The sequence below is a fragment of the Taeniopygia guttata genome, chromosome 12, assembly GCF_048771995.1.
Source record: "Taeniopygia guttata chromosome 12, bTaeGut7.mat, whole genome shotgun sequence".
Taxonomy (NCBI): Eukaryota; Metazoa; Chordata; class Aves; order Passeriformes; family Estrildidae; genus Taeniopygia; species Taeniopygia guttata.
Genome location: NC_133037.1, coordinates 4301547 through 4316536, shown reverse-complemented (window position 1 = coordinate 4316536; position 14990 = coordinate 4301547). Strand labels below are relative to the sequence as shown.

Genomic DNA, 14990 nt, shown 5'->3' with positions numbered 1-14990 from the left:
TTGAATCTCAGCTAACAAGAAATGTTTAAACTAATTTCACTTCTGATCTTTTTTCCTGTAATATCTTTCAAAAGCAACAGACCACCATCACCATGCTGCCCAGTATTTAGCCCATACACACAGAACTTTGTCTTGAGTACTTAGAAGCAGTTGTATCTTAGAGAATGATTGGAAATCTTCAGTCATATGAGGGGAGGTCTATTTTTTTTCATAACCTAATTGTATTTAATCTGAATATTTCATTGAACTTCTCCAATAATAAGGATTTTGCTACACCTCTGTATGACTGTGTCTGTCAGTTTGACTCCATATACAAGTGTGTAATCTCCCAGGCCTATAAAACATTTCCTGAAAACTGACTGTAAATAATCCATGATTATTCTGCCTTCTAACTCAAAGTAAATCAGGCCTGCATAGTTTTTGTTCTGATGGGCTTACACTGCCTCAGATCTAGCCGACCAGTTTGGCATTTGACCCTTCCCTCTATGAACTGAGGTGGTAAAATGAGCCATGGCTTTGTTCCTCCTGTTGCAGTGATGCCCTGAGATGTGCTATCCTTAAGCATATTGGGACAAATCAGATTTTTTACAAGCCAGTGCAGATCTGTTTCTTTAATAGAATTATTCATCTCTTTAACACTGACCCTTAGACTAAGATTTTCCATGCACCAGTTTGCCATCTTAAGTAGGAAGGGCTATGGAGGCCCTTGGACATGTGGGTTCTACTTTAGTGTTTATGTTCTGAGATAATCAACAGCTGAAGAGTATCTATAGTGTTGTTTCATGTTTTGTTCTACTGACACAATGATGAGCAAAATTCTGAATATTTTGCCCAAGTACAGCAAAGAATAGAGTTGGTCTGGAAAACTTCCAGTAGTGAATGGAACAATGCATTCAGGTCTTCCCCAGCACTGGCAGCTGAATGAAATAAACTTTTCCTTTATAGAACAAATTTACTTCAAGCAATCAAACCTAAATAAACATTCACATATATTCTTATAATAGATATCCAGGATATCCACACATAGGAGAATGACTTTAAACCTTTAAAACTTTAACACTATCACCCAGAGAAGTACCCTTGTCTTTACTGTACATCCAAAGTCTTACATCTTCAGGGATCTTCCAGCCCAAAGGTCAAGGACCCCTCAGTTTATAACACTGTAATTAGGAGTGGTGAGCTGGGACCATTGAAGATTTCATATACTCCCTCTCCATTGGAAGAGTCTTTAAATCTGCTATTTTACAACTTAAAGGAAGGGTTGTCTTCATTAATTCGTTTGGTCATAGTCCTGAAGCTGACAAGGCATCTTCCAGGAATTTGAGCCCCCTGGGATCCTTGTCATCAGTTTTTAAATGTGCTCCTTTTTTTTTGTGTGTGTGGTGTTCTTATCTGGAACCCGTCTGCTTGGATTAGAACATTCATCTGAGAAGCATTTGGCATTTTCTGTTACGTGAAACTGAGAAGTCTTTCTTTGCTATCATTCTTCTATAAAGCTTTCAATGCAATGACTTAATTCAGGCTGAAAGGAGTGAAAAAAGCTTCTGGACCCAAGTCAGCAAAATTCAGGAAAAAGTGTCCAATGTTGTATGTAAAATTGCATTCACTGACTTGTGAAATTTTAGGAAGATATTCTAAAAATGTCATTTAACTCTATAAATGAAGGGATGCAAGTCCGATCAAAACACTCTGCTGAGAATAGTCTCAGCAAAAGTAAAAGCTTTGTACTTTTTACTCCAGTCCTCCCAAACCAGGGATAAAAGTGGAAGGTTGCAAAAACTGGGAAATTCCCTGAGTATTTCCAGGACAATTCTCCTTCTGCAATACCAGTCTCGTGGCATTGTGTTCTTCCAACTTTATTAATGCTTGTAAAAATCTCTTCAAGCCCCTGGGTAAATGGGGGAGAAGTATTCTTGGAAAAAGGCACTTTTGAGTGCTGCCGTATAGAAAGGTTTTCCTCTTATCCCAGGGCCAGGCTGTGGGAAGTTTTGGTGAAGTCAGGAAGAGTCTGCTCCCGTGTTGGGATGTACCATGAAGAAATGTGGCCCAGTCTCACCCAATGGGACTAATACTGGAATAAGGTATTATTTGAATAATGCCACTACAGCCAGGTCTATGATATAAGTAAATCTCTCTTTTCATATGAAATGTAGTCCTTTTAAGGGGTGAAATATAATCCTGAACAGAGGCTCTATTTACCACTTAAGCCCTATTTTATGGTTTAAGTGCTGACCTTGCACTGACCCTCAGTACTGGGCTGAATTTCACCCTACAGCAAAAATCTGCTGGCTGGCACAGTGGATTAAAGAAATTGGGGCTAGACTTTTTACTATTTGCAAGACAATGAAAACAGGCTTATTTTAGACAAAAATGTTTCTGATTTATGAGAATTTTAGTGCAAAAAGGGGCTATTTTGGAGAAAGTCTTGAGATTAGACTTTCAGTTATATTTTTGGCAAGAGAGCAAGGAAGCCATTTCATTAACTTTTCACTGGAAGTTATATATGGAGGACATTTGTGTACACAGCTGGGCAGCATAAAACAGGAGGGCTTTGTGTGAAAATATCCTGAAATGAAATTTCATTTCTGTGTGCCTTGGATCTGCGTTCCTGGGCTGCCGTGGCCAGTTTGGGATGAAACCATGGGAGGGCAGTGTGAGGCCCTCAAAGATTATTTTTTTTCCCCTTGCTTTTGCAATGGGTGCAGAAATAGTGAACAGACCAATGTGGTCCCTGTGCAAAATCAGTGTCACCTTTTATAGCTTTATGTCCGTCAGATAAGCTCCTGCCTGCTCCCACGTTTCCATATGGCTGTAATCACCGAGTGATACCAAGAGATTTGTTTGTGAGGAACTCCAAAAGCCACATGCTGGGGCTGGTGTGAATTTAGCTCTGCTTTGACCTCCCTCCTTTCCCACCAGATGGCTGCTAATCTGGCACTAAATCTGCCATGGTGGAAGGTGCCACTGGCCCATGTGGCTGTGTCAGGCAAGGTGGGACCATCCCAGTGAGTTCCTGGGAGTGCTGCTCATCCTTGGGTACTGCCTTTCTAAAGGCGTGTCTTGTGTAGCTTCCAGATTTTACAGGACCCTCTAATGACCATGTTGGGTTAGGGGCCAGAGGTGGTTCTTGTTCGAGGTGTGATGATCTGCTTGTTGCTCATCGAATCACAGAACCCTAGAATGGTTTGGAATGGAAGGGGTCTCTAAGGTCATTCAGTTTCATCCCCTGCTGTGGGCAGGGACACATTTCACTATCCCAGATTGCTCCAAGCTCCATCCAACCTGGCCTTGGACACTTCCAGGGAAGGGGCAGCCACAGCTTCTCTAGGCACCCTGTGCTAGGGCCTCACCACCCTCATGGGGAAGAATTTTTTCCTAACATCTAATTTAAATATCTCCTTTTTATTTTGTTTTATTTTTTCAATTTTAAAACACCTCCCACTTTTCCTGTCACTCACTCTCCATGGAATCTTGTGAGTGCATGAAGCAGGTGGGGTTGTAAGGCCTTGCAGAGGACATTTCTCAAATATTATCTTCAAGTTATATTGTCTGTTCTTTATTTATGCATGTCATATAATGACACTGTCATTTATGTTATTTTGTGTATGTCAGGGGAAAATGTGCATAAGTGTGAATAGCACATGCACTGAGGATTCCTGCTCCAGTTTTCCATGGCAGACATCTTTTGAAGTACTTCTTTGCTAATGAGCCCATGTTTCACTCTGCCCTGATGTTTTGTAGGCACTGACATGGAGATCTGAATCTCCATCCAAAACCAACTCCCATCTCCAGCAACTCCCCTTTTCTTCCCATGGGAGGAAGAAAGCACCAATAACTGTCTCCCCTCCTCCACAAAATAGGAGTCATTGGCTGGTTTTGCTGCTGTATCCCAGGTTTTCCTTGGGTCGGTTCACATCAGTGTTCAGGTCAGACAAGCGGAGCTGTCTTTTCTCCAAGCTCATTCATACATTGAATTCTGGTTGATTTGCGTGTGATGGTCTGATGCATACCCTCCAGATGCAGGGTTTGTGTGATCGTTAGAAATAAATAGTCCTGAAGAATATTCCATACTATCAGAAAGCATTTCTGGTGTATACAGTCCTTACCCTGAAACATCTTGGAATAGGACTGTAAGCATTTCACCATCCTTGCTCTCACTTTCAGCTCAGGGAGTCTTTCATGTTATCCACATCTAGACTTCAGTGCTAAGTGCCTCAACAGATAGAGATGTTTTGGAACTTTTTAAAGTCTAAGCTTATCTAGAAAACACATTTAACACTCTTCTTCCTGCTTATATTTTGATTACTATTTCACTATGGTTCTACATTCTGCAGGTGCTGTAGAGGACCCCTGACCATAAAAAGGCTTGTAGTACAAGGAAAAAAAGAAAAGGATAAATTTGTCATTGTCCTTTAAAAAAATTACAGGCCAAGGCCATGATTATGTACGTGTGTCTGTCCCAGACTGTGCTGACTTGTGCAACATTTTTGTCCCTCTGTCATCTTGAACTGCCATTAGTTTCCTGGTGCACCCGTGGCAAGGGTGTGAGGGCACATCAGTGAATAAAAATGACTTATTTAGAGGCAGAGCCATGAGCTGAACTGTTTATACTTTTCCTGCTGATAAGATACAGTTCTAGATGCCCAGCCTACTCTTTTTCTGTAATACTTTTGACAAGGCAGGTTTGGTTTCTGTTTTGCTTTGAGAAAGTTCTCTCTCAGAATGAGGCTTTGATTTCTGCTCTTAGAGGGTTCACTACAGTAGTAAATTATCTTCTTCCAAGAAAAAGTAGAAGATAAATAACTGGCAGCCAGATCAAAATCCCCCTGCCCTGATTAAACAGTTTCCAGTGCTGAAGGACAACAAAAATTTATAGATACCTTATTTTGCTGTTGACCCACTGTACAACCAGTCCATGAGCTTTTACTTTGCAAAGCATTAGGAAAAACTGAAGTCTAGGAAAGACACTAAAACCACAGCCTAGTTGTTTATTTCTGATACTATGTGGTTCATGATTGTTTCTTTTAGAAGGAACAAATAATCAATACAAAACCATGAATAAAAATAACTTTTTCTTTAACACTGGATGCTAAAAGAACATATAGTCTTCTTACTGTGCCTGATGGAAACAGTACAAGTCTGTTCTCCACAATTCTTTGTTTATTGGAATGCCTGAAATCTATACATGAGGTATTTTTAAAACATTTAAACATAGAAGTTAAGCTTCTGCTCCAGACAATTTGTTTCACCATATTCTAAAATCCCAGTGCATACCACAGAAGTGCTTAAAGCAAAGAAACAACAACAAAAATTTTTAAAAACAAACTTCAATTTAAGATTAAATAATTTCCATATTCTTATTTCAAGGAAAATTTGCTTTCCTCATGAGACACATTCAGTTATTGACTCAGCTGCTGTAGAAGGTCTTCAAGGCCCAATTCTGCTCGGTGGCACTTTGGAAAGGAGAAGTGCCAATAGTCAACATTTGGCTCTTTCTGAGAGATTACAGCTCCTTCAAGCACAGAACAATCAAAACATTGCTAATGATCCTGAAACTCTGCATGAGGAACTGGAGGAAGAAAACCTTGTGAGGTAGCCTAGCTCGGTGAAATGAGCTCGGGTAGCGTGCAGCTGTGAGGGATGTACCTGGCTCCTGGAGGAGGTCTGGACCAGAGGATAAATTACAATGTGGGACTCTGAGGGCCCTGCCATCAGTCTTACCCTGTTCAGAGACATGGTAAAATCCTTTGGACTTTTATATCCCTTTGCAGAGTCGCAGATCTCTTGCGTTTTACTCTCTAGTGGTAGAATAAATACTCAATTCAGTTACATGTTTGCTGTTTGCTCACTCAGCTTTATCCTTCTCCGGGACACTCAAACTAGAAAGTTTCTGCTTGCTGTGTTGTTGTTGAAGTTAACTGACCCCTTACAAGCAGAGGACTTTGGGTGTCCAGTCAAGGACTGGGGGTTGGTCAGTGAACCCTGCTGGTCAGTGGGCTCTGCTCCAGTGGCAGCTTTTCATTCTGTGCAAATGCTGCAGAAACATGGAAGGCTCCAAGGAGGGGACATTAATTCAAGCCTGCTTTGCTGCAAACTCATTTGCAACTAAAAGGTCTAAAGACATGAGCTTAAAATAGTGATGCACATCTTACAGATGACATAGCAGTGGCTATAAATGTGCCTTTTGCCCAATACTCCCATAGTTGGCATTTTCAAAATATGAAGTCACTTGTTGAGTCTTCCCAAAATAAATTTTTTTAGGATTAGAATGCAACTGTTCTCATTAAAAAGCATAATTTGCACCCAGCCATGGACATTTAATTTCTATCTTGTGCATCTTGAAAGCTTACTCTTGGAAATTTTATTTAATTCAAATCCTACTTGTCTGTAATAAATGCAATAATGGGATTCTGCTATGACCAACAAATTTGCATAAAGATGTAATAAGCTATGTTCTAACTTGGCAAATCAAATTTTTTCAGCAAGAAATATATCCTAAGAAGATTCCTTCTTTATGGGTACAAACAATAATAAAATCTTTCCAATTTTTTTTAAATAGCTTAAAAAAAATAGAACATAGTATTTGAAATACTGGTGTTTGTTGCAAATTATCTACTTAATGCCATTTCTTTTTCAACCTTTTAAACCTGAACTGCCCCCATACTTATCTTTTATGACTTGCCTACATTTGAAGGTCTATGTTTCTGTCCATCCAAAGCGCTGACAACTGATGCTTCTTTATTCTAAGATAAGACACTGCCAAATCTGAAGATTCCGGCTTGATTTTTACTCATGTTTGAGAAAATAATTATTAATAATTATTAATAGTATTAATCCAATTCAGTAACAGTTTTAGTTACTAAAAGCTTTTCATCAGAATAAGATGATCATCCATACTTATAGGTCAGGTCAAATACAACTTTCCCAGGAATGCAAGGACATTAGAAAAATGCACTTTCAGGTTACTCTAAAATTTGATAATTTAGGCCTTTCTGTACCAAAAGAAATTGTATTTTCAAATTGCACAGAAGTCAAGCTATGGAATTTTTATGGTAGAAATTTCAGGCCACATTCAAGCCTATAGGCTATTTTCTGCTTTTTTTTAAAAGAAAAACAGAAATGCCTGAACACAAACCAGTAACTAATAACTCAAAGTAACTTACCTTTTTTCAGCCAAGAAATATTCTGCTTTTCATGTTCAAAACTTTCAGCTGCTTTGATTTTTACCTTGTCTGTCTTGTCCTCTGACATCTGTGGGAGAGAAAAGAATTTGGGGATGTCAAGTTCTCTTAAAGAAAGTTTGACAGAGAAAGATGTTCTCTGTTTAGGTTCCTGCCATAATAAATTGTGCATACTTACACAGACACTTTTTCTCCCTGCAGATTATTGATACTACATAATATCTGAGCCGTTGAATTTATGTTCTGTACCTAAATGCTTTATCAATATTACATGGTTGCTGTTTGCAGAGGGATGCTTTTGTAATGTAACTATAAATTACATTATGAAATAAATTATAAGCTCAAAGCATGGTGGTAATAGATAAACATATAACACCTAGAATAGGTACGGTCAGGCTGAGGAGGAGGCATCCAGGCTGCCTGTTTATTGTGGCTCAAAGTTGCTGTAAAGCCTGCTGTCAGAGAGCTATAATTATACAAATAGTAATAAATATTTATAAAGGCAACTTGAACAAAGTGTACCCCCCCACCAAAAAATAAATTGGTGCAAGCGGCAGTAAAGATTTTTTTACTATAACACCAAGGATGCTGAAAAAGTGCCGGTACCTGAGGGCATTACACAGCCCCTGCGCTGTGGTTTGTGCTAGGAATAAGATGATGCAGCCTGGGCTTCTCCTGACTGCATTCAGTGGCAATAGAAGCAGTCATCTCGAGCATTTCTGTTTTTACCTGTATCTCCCACCCGGGCGCAGAGCAGCAGGGTTCAGGCGCCGAGGAGAGGAGCTGTTGGCCGGATCCCTCGCTGGGTGTTGGTGTCCAGCATTCCCACACACGGCAAACCGAAAGGATGAGCAGTGCACTCCCTGCCTGCCTGCTGTGTGGTGCCAGATTTGTCTTGCTGCCAGCATCAGCCAACTTACTGCTGAGGCTTTGGGGTTTTTCCTCCCCCCCTCTTTGTTGTTTGCATGCACTTCTAGAGCTGGGGAGGCAAGGAGGAGGGTAATGAGTATCCCAGCACTAGTGGAGTGATTAAAAAAAAAAAAAAAAAAAAAAAAATCAGAAGCTTTTCAAGTAAAAAAAAATTGGTTTGGTAATGTTATTACTGCAGTTCATAACCCAGTGAATCTGTGAGAGGAGGAAGAAAATAGAAAGGGAACCAGGAAATTAATAGCAACAAATCAGATAAATGTGTCATGGTTTTGGCTAAATATAAGTTAAGATACTGAAGGATCTAGAAATTAGACACTAAATATCTATTTACAGCTGTCACTTTGGCAAAGGAATGGTCTCAGCCCGTGGGGAGCTGAGTGTTGTGACCCTCCCCAGTTCAGCCCTTCCCTCCAGTGCCACGGGGCTGAGTGGTCCCTGCTGGGGACAGCACAAGGCTGAGTGGGCTTGGCAGCAGCACGAGGGGGCAAGGGACCACCTGGGTGGGCTATGGCACACCTTGAAGGCATACAAAGTTCAGTTTGTTAGTTGGTTTTAAAAATTCTCTTGCTACAGTTACCAGCAATATTGCTCTACTGGTAGTAGGAGTAAGGTGAAGCCTGAAGAGAACAAGATTTTAGGGTTCTCAGGCATTTTGTCTTTTCATATAGGACAAAAAAATGTCACTCTGCTTCCCAGAACTGAATTATTGAAAGGTTTTGTTGTGGAGTATGTGCAGAATTACTCATTTATCATACTTTTTAAGTGATATTTACAAAATTTCAAGCAACATTTGTCACCAGATACTATAATCCAGGATTCCAGTGCTTAAGTGTGGCCAATAAATAATAACATATTCCCTTTGTTATGACAATTATCTTCCTCTATTCTCCCATCACATGTCATTCTTGCTAGAAAAAAATGTTTTCTTGCTTTTTTTTAAAATCTCCTGTGCCAACCTGACTGAGATTCTTCTACCATCTTTAGCTAATTGTGAACTGCATGCTAAGTGCCTACTTACCTCTCCAAATTGCAATGATTAGTCTTGCATGATTTGAAAACCTATTTTAAGCAGGGTACTTCAGAAAGGATTGCAACCACAGTGGGGGGAAACTCTAGGGGTAGTATTTTAAGATCTTTGTTCATTCACCTCGGATGCAGCTTTGAGAATCATGTATTTTCAGTTGCAGTTCCTTGTTCTCCCAGAAACACTGATTTTTCCATGCTATTACATCTGGAATGTTTTAAATTTACCAGTGGTGCTGGTTCTTCAGCTGGATTTGCCAGGCTGTGGAGCTCCTGGTGGGCCCTAATAAAATCATCTCAGAGCAGTCTGAACCTCTCTGATTGTAGCTTGGATCTGGTGCTACTCTGCATTTCAGAAGCCACTGTTTAAAATGAAGATATGGGTGGTTTCCAAACCAAACTAGAGTGAAAGTTCTCTAGTTCATCTGGCACATCCTCACTGTTTTTCTAGGGGTTTTGACAAAATCCCAATGCCTTTCCCAAAGACAGTAAAACAGATGAGGAGAAAGCCCTTCTAAAACCACAGACCTGAAAACTGCTGTGCCTTGAGATAACAGCCCCTGAAGTCTTGTCCTTCAGGGATTTTGTCACTTAAACTCTCTTTGAAGCCAGCAGGAGCCAGGATTGAGCCTGGACTGAGCCTCCAGGAATGTGAGCAGCCAGCGGTGCTTGAAGAGAGCCCATTGCTGAATGTGTCCCCCAAACCTTGACAAATACCCATTTGTCAATGCCGAGCAAACACAGACCCGACTTTCCAGCAGGTTTTATACCTTTGTATTTGAGCATTAACAAGGTAATGCAGATTAGTGCTCTGAGATGTTCTCTCCACCTGCTGTCCTGAGATGCCCTGCAGGACCCCCAAGTGTTGGCAGCTTGCAAACCTGCAGAAGTTACTGAGCATTAATAACCCACCAGTGAGTTCAGAAAACATTAAATAACTTTCTTACTCTTTGTATTTTCCATTACTGATATTCAATTAATGGTCCTTATGTTTTCAGTCCAGGAATATTAAATGTAACCTTTCATGATCTTGATCAGCTCCAGTTTTCTACTGAGACATGTTCCTGTGTGCTATTTTTTGCTTCATTTAATTAAGTTATTTTGGATAAATGCATCAATATTTCTGTTTCCTAATCAATCTTAAAGTAGTTAGAGGAAAGGCAACCTTGCCATACATCCTCAGTAATGCCAGGCTTTGCAAAGGAAGAAAAAAACATTATGAGAGAAGGTTATTAAAATATTGAGTAAACTTGTTTCTGTTAAAGCTGTAATTGAATTTTTAAAGCCCTGGCCCATTTTAAACACTGAACTTTAGTTTATGGTTTGATAATTCATTTCACTTTCATTTTTATAGGTTTTATTTTATAGCTACTAAATATCTATGGGCCGTCCCATGTTCATTTTCCTTCCTGGTTGTGAAATAGGGTATTTAAATGGAGGATTAAAAATAAAAATCATAATGCCAAAATAGATGTGGTATCAATCAGTTCCCAGATAAATGTACTGTATCAAGTGCTTGTTGAGATTCAAGAATATATTTTTCTGGTCTGCTCAACTGGGTCTGCAGTCAAGTCTTTGCAGAGTTGGAGAATAGGAAACTTTAGCTGGTTGTAATAACCATCAAAGCAGAGGAAAATTTTCATTGTTGTTCTAGCAAGCATCAAAACTGTTAAAATTTCCTTAATATTAAGGTCAAGTGTCCAGTACTGGATCCTGTCCTGAGTACAAGGGAGGATGTGTAGCCAGAGTAAAGAGAGTTTTTGGTTACATCTATTAGTATGGCATTTAAAATATTTAATTTCACTACCTAAAATTACTTTTTACTGGAGGATATGAACTGTGTGCCTAAAAGTTGAAGTTTCCAGTGTGAATTTTACACAGCTCAGCATTAAATTAAGCAGTTACTTCTTTCTTGCACAATCCAGGTAAAATATAGCCACTTGTCCACTGGCAAGTGGCGCTCTGTAGCTTTGGAATACCCCACACTGCAGTAAATGTGGTTTATTATAAAAAAAAGGTATGATGAAACTATGTCTTTGCTCCGTTTGCACCCTGGGGTGATCATTTCCAATAATAAAGTGAGTATAATGTGATGTGCCCTGTCAAAGTTAAGGAATCTCTTCTTGATCACGCATCTGTAGGTAGAATATTAAGTTGTGGGAACACGATCTACAGCCAAATTATCCTGGTGATTTCATGTAAAATGCATGGTTTTTTAGCCGAACCATCATGTCCTGTGAGTGCTTCAAATGCAAAACAGGCTGTTTAGAGAGACTACCTCAAACTGGCACTGACAAATGATCTATATGCTGCAGAGACCCAGAGCAGTACAAAGATAAGATTTTACTCCTCATCACTCTGCCTTGTAGAGGCTCCAGATAATTTTTCAGTAATTCTGTGTCCTGCAAGAGGAGACACAGGGCTTTATTTCACTTTTCCACTCGGTGCCACTGTAGGTCAGCAAAAGTCTGGGAATGTGTTTAGGCTGGAGGATGGAATAAAACCTTGACAAGAGTTGCAAAGACAGGTTAGTATAGAGGTGACTCATAGCATGGAGAAAGCCCAAACAAGTGAAATTAAGAATGGTCCATATTTCCACTGAGCAGTAAAGAAAAGAGAGAGACTGCACATCTTTTGTTGTCCAGGAGGGCAGGGAGGTTACTTGGTGTCTGTGTGAAAAACTAAAGCTAGTTAAAGAGGATGAAGCTCCAGTGTGAAATAAATTTGAGGATGAGTGTGGAGGTGGGATGGGGAAGGCAGAGAGACCCTGGCAGTAGCTCTGGAGCCATGAAAGCCCTGTCCCAGCTGGCTGAGGGTCTCTGAAGGCAGTAGTGGCCTGGGCCATTTTCTCTCCTACCAGACAAAATTCAAGCCCAGAGTTTAAAAAGGGTTTGTACTAACACAGAAGCTATGTGTGCCTCTGCACATCCTGGCCTGTAGCAGGAAATCCTCCCATGCTCTGTTGTGTTTTGCCCATCATTGGCCATGTTCTCTATGACCTCTGTGTGTACCCTCTTTACAGATCCTTCTGCTTTGCCCTGTCATATGGGTAGGAAGTACCTTAAACACAAGAGCTTTTCTAAACACTGGTGTATAGTGTGTTACAGGGTGATTTGACATTTTAGAGGCTCGGTTTGGTGCATTTGGAAAGGCAGGTGAAACAGGCCCCTCGTGTCCCTTGACCTGGAGGGATCCATCCCTGCTAGAGGAGACTTCTGGAAAAATAACTGGAAGCTTCTTGGGCATCACAGCAAAAATTGGGACAGACTTGTTATGATGACATGGAAAATAAGCTGAATAATTGCTGCTGCATCTCAGTATGTACTGGTGCAAGTGAGACTGGAATGTGACCATCTCATGGAGGTGTAGCCTTTGGCAGATGGGTGAAACCAACAGAAGCTACAGGACTTTTATGGGAGTGTACAGGTCAAAAGTGGAGGTAATTCATTGAAACAATTCTTTACTGCTTCTAGGAGCTAGATATCTTGGATTATTGTAATGCTGCTAGCTGAATATTTTTACAATCACCTCCTTGTTTAGCTCAGTGAAGGATTGTCTTGCCAATGCTCAGACAAGCTGTCCTTGAAGTCCCATGAAGATATTCAGGCACATGCCCTTTCCAGGTAGTCCAGTGCTTTTCAATCCTGGTAACAAATACATAAACTTCTCATGATGTCTATTCTAACTCTTCCTTCACTGTAGATTTAACTCATAACTCTTATCCTTTCTGAAATGCTCATGCAAAGCTGAGTTTCCTGTTCCTTTGCAACAATCCCTACAGCAGATGAAGGAATGTTATCACGTGTTCCCTCAGTTTTTATCAATACTTGTATTTAAATCACATTCTTCAGCCTGTGGTCGTGACTTTTGCTGGTGTCACCTTTCTGGTGATGAGCTGTTGTCCAGAAGTGGTCATGTTCCTCCTAAGGCCTTGCCCACAAGGGATAGAGCAGTGAGGTTATTTGGCATGTTTTACAAGCTTTCTTCCTGTTTGCACATCCCAGAGTGATGTTTGTCTTTTTCATGACAGCCTGAAATTGTTGTCTTCTGTTTGGTTTATAATCCATGCAGTTCCCCAGATTCTGTTCTGCAGCACAGCAATGTTACCAGTTGTTTTCCTTTTTAATGCTACTGTTTTCTCCTACCTAAGAACAGGATTGTGCAGTGATGCTTCTAGAATTTCACCCTCATCTTCACACTGTTTTCCTAGTTTGTGAAAGGTCATTTTGAACTCTCATCCTGTCCTCTAACATACTTTGTTAGACCACCTTGTTGTGGTCTCACCATCATCTGGTGGATATTTGCAGAATTTCTGTGGAAATCCCTTGCTTCTGCAATACAGTTTCTTGGAGTAGGTCAGAAATTAAGCTCTGTGCTTCCCAAACTGCACATGTGCCCCTATAGTTCATTCTCTTTCAGGAATCCATAAATATCTTTAATTTCTGACTCTTCATGGTCTGCTAAACTGCAGAGGCATCTCCTTGATCATCTATGACCCATGTGGGGACACAGAGAAAAATCCTCCTTGTCTTCAGCAAGTGCATACTGGGAGCACTGACAGACAGATCACACTGTCTTTAACATTATTTGTGAGCCAGGTAGGCACAAGAGTGATGTGTTACATCTTCCATCAAATGTAAAAAGCTGGTGGCAAGTATTTTCTAATGAAGAGGAACCTGAGCACTTACGGACTCCTTTGTTGACTGGCAAAGCTTGACAGCAGCTCCCTAAACAGCACTATCCCAGAAAAGATGTCAGTGAAATCACTGTGCTTTTTAAACAGAGAGAAAACTGACTTGAGTGTTTTCCCCTCATGCTTTTAAATAAGCTGCTTCCCAACAGCGGTTGAAATGTGGTCGCTTCTCGGAGGTGCTGAGTGGAGCTGAGAAGGAGGGGTTTTGTCTAAATTACTCTTACAAGAAAAAGACAAAATTAGATCTCTACTTTACTTTCAGGTGGGTGTCAAAGGAATTTGTAGCTGCCTTGAAGTCAGCACTATTATTTCCTAGCTAACCACTACTGAAATGAGATTTTTGCATTTTTGCTAAGTTTGTTTGGCTTGTTTAAATCCTGATTAGGCCAGACAGAAGGCAGCAGTAACAACAAATCAGCAACTTGGTGAACTCTCAGGTAGGCTCTTCCTGGGGTATAAGAAAACTCAGGTCAAGCTCCTACATGATTATGTTTCCTTCCAGCTGGAGGGAAACAGGTCTGGCAGGAGAGATTAAGAGATTGCCCTAAAGGAGAGAATAGGTTGGTGGTCAAGGGGGTTACCTGGAATCTTTCTTGCTAATGCTTCTATGAGATTCTTTGTATGATCTGTGATTTGGACTGATGAAAAGTTGGCCTGGAAGTGTTAAAGGCTGGTTGGATGGGGTTCTGAGCAACCTGGTCTCAGGGAAGTTGTCCCTGGCCATGGAAGAGGGGTTGAAACCAGATGATATTTCAGATTCCTTCTGATCCAAACCATCCTATGATTTTATGGAATGGTGAAAATTGTGAAGTCTCAAAATTTTGTTTAAGAGGAAATGTGTTTCTCCCCTGAGCACATGCAACTGCAACTGAAGAAAACATGAGCTCCAGGAGTTCAGAACCCTGAAAATAAGGCCTGATGTCTAATGAAATTGAACTTCAAAAAGAAAAGTAGTTTTCTATCCCTTTTGGAGCCAAAACAAAGAAGTATTTATTCTATTTGATCAACTATTCACAAATTATGTCTTTGTATCTTTAAAATAGCTACAAACCAAATTTTAAACTAGAAACTCTCATCTTTGATGTTATCTGCAGATAAGATAGAGCTTTGAAGCACTAACAGAGGCTAATTGGAACAGAATACCAATACAACTGAAAAATTAA

General features: G+C 40.3%; 1 protein-coding gene across 2 annotated transcripts in view; it reads right to left on the bottom strand.

Annotated features, from left to right (window-relative positions):
• Positions 1-8230, bottom strand: part of MDFIC2 (MyoD family inhibitor domain containing 2) — a 47703-nt gene extending 39473 nt beyond the window's left edge. The window contains exons 1-2 of one of the 2 annotated variants that reach the window (XM_030283069.4): positions 7911-8230; positions 7164-7251 (exon numbers count right to left, since the gene is read on the bottom strand). In XM_030283069.4, the coding sequence (XP_030138929.4) occupies positions 7164-7251 (88 nt within the window). In that variant the 5' untranslated portion in view covers positions 7911-8230. Of the gene's footprint in view, positions 1-7163; positions 7252-7910 lie in introns of those variants that run through there. The other variant, XM_041718751.2, reaches the window with a different exon arrangement.
• Between the last annotated feature and the right edge of the window lie 6760 nt (positions 8231-14990).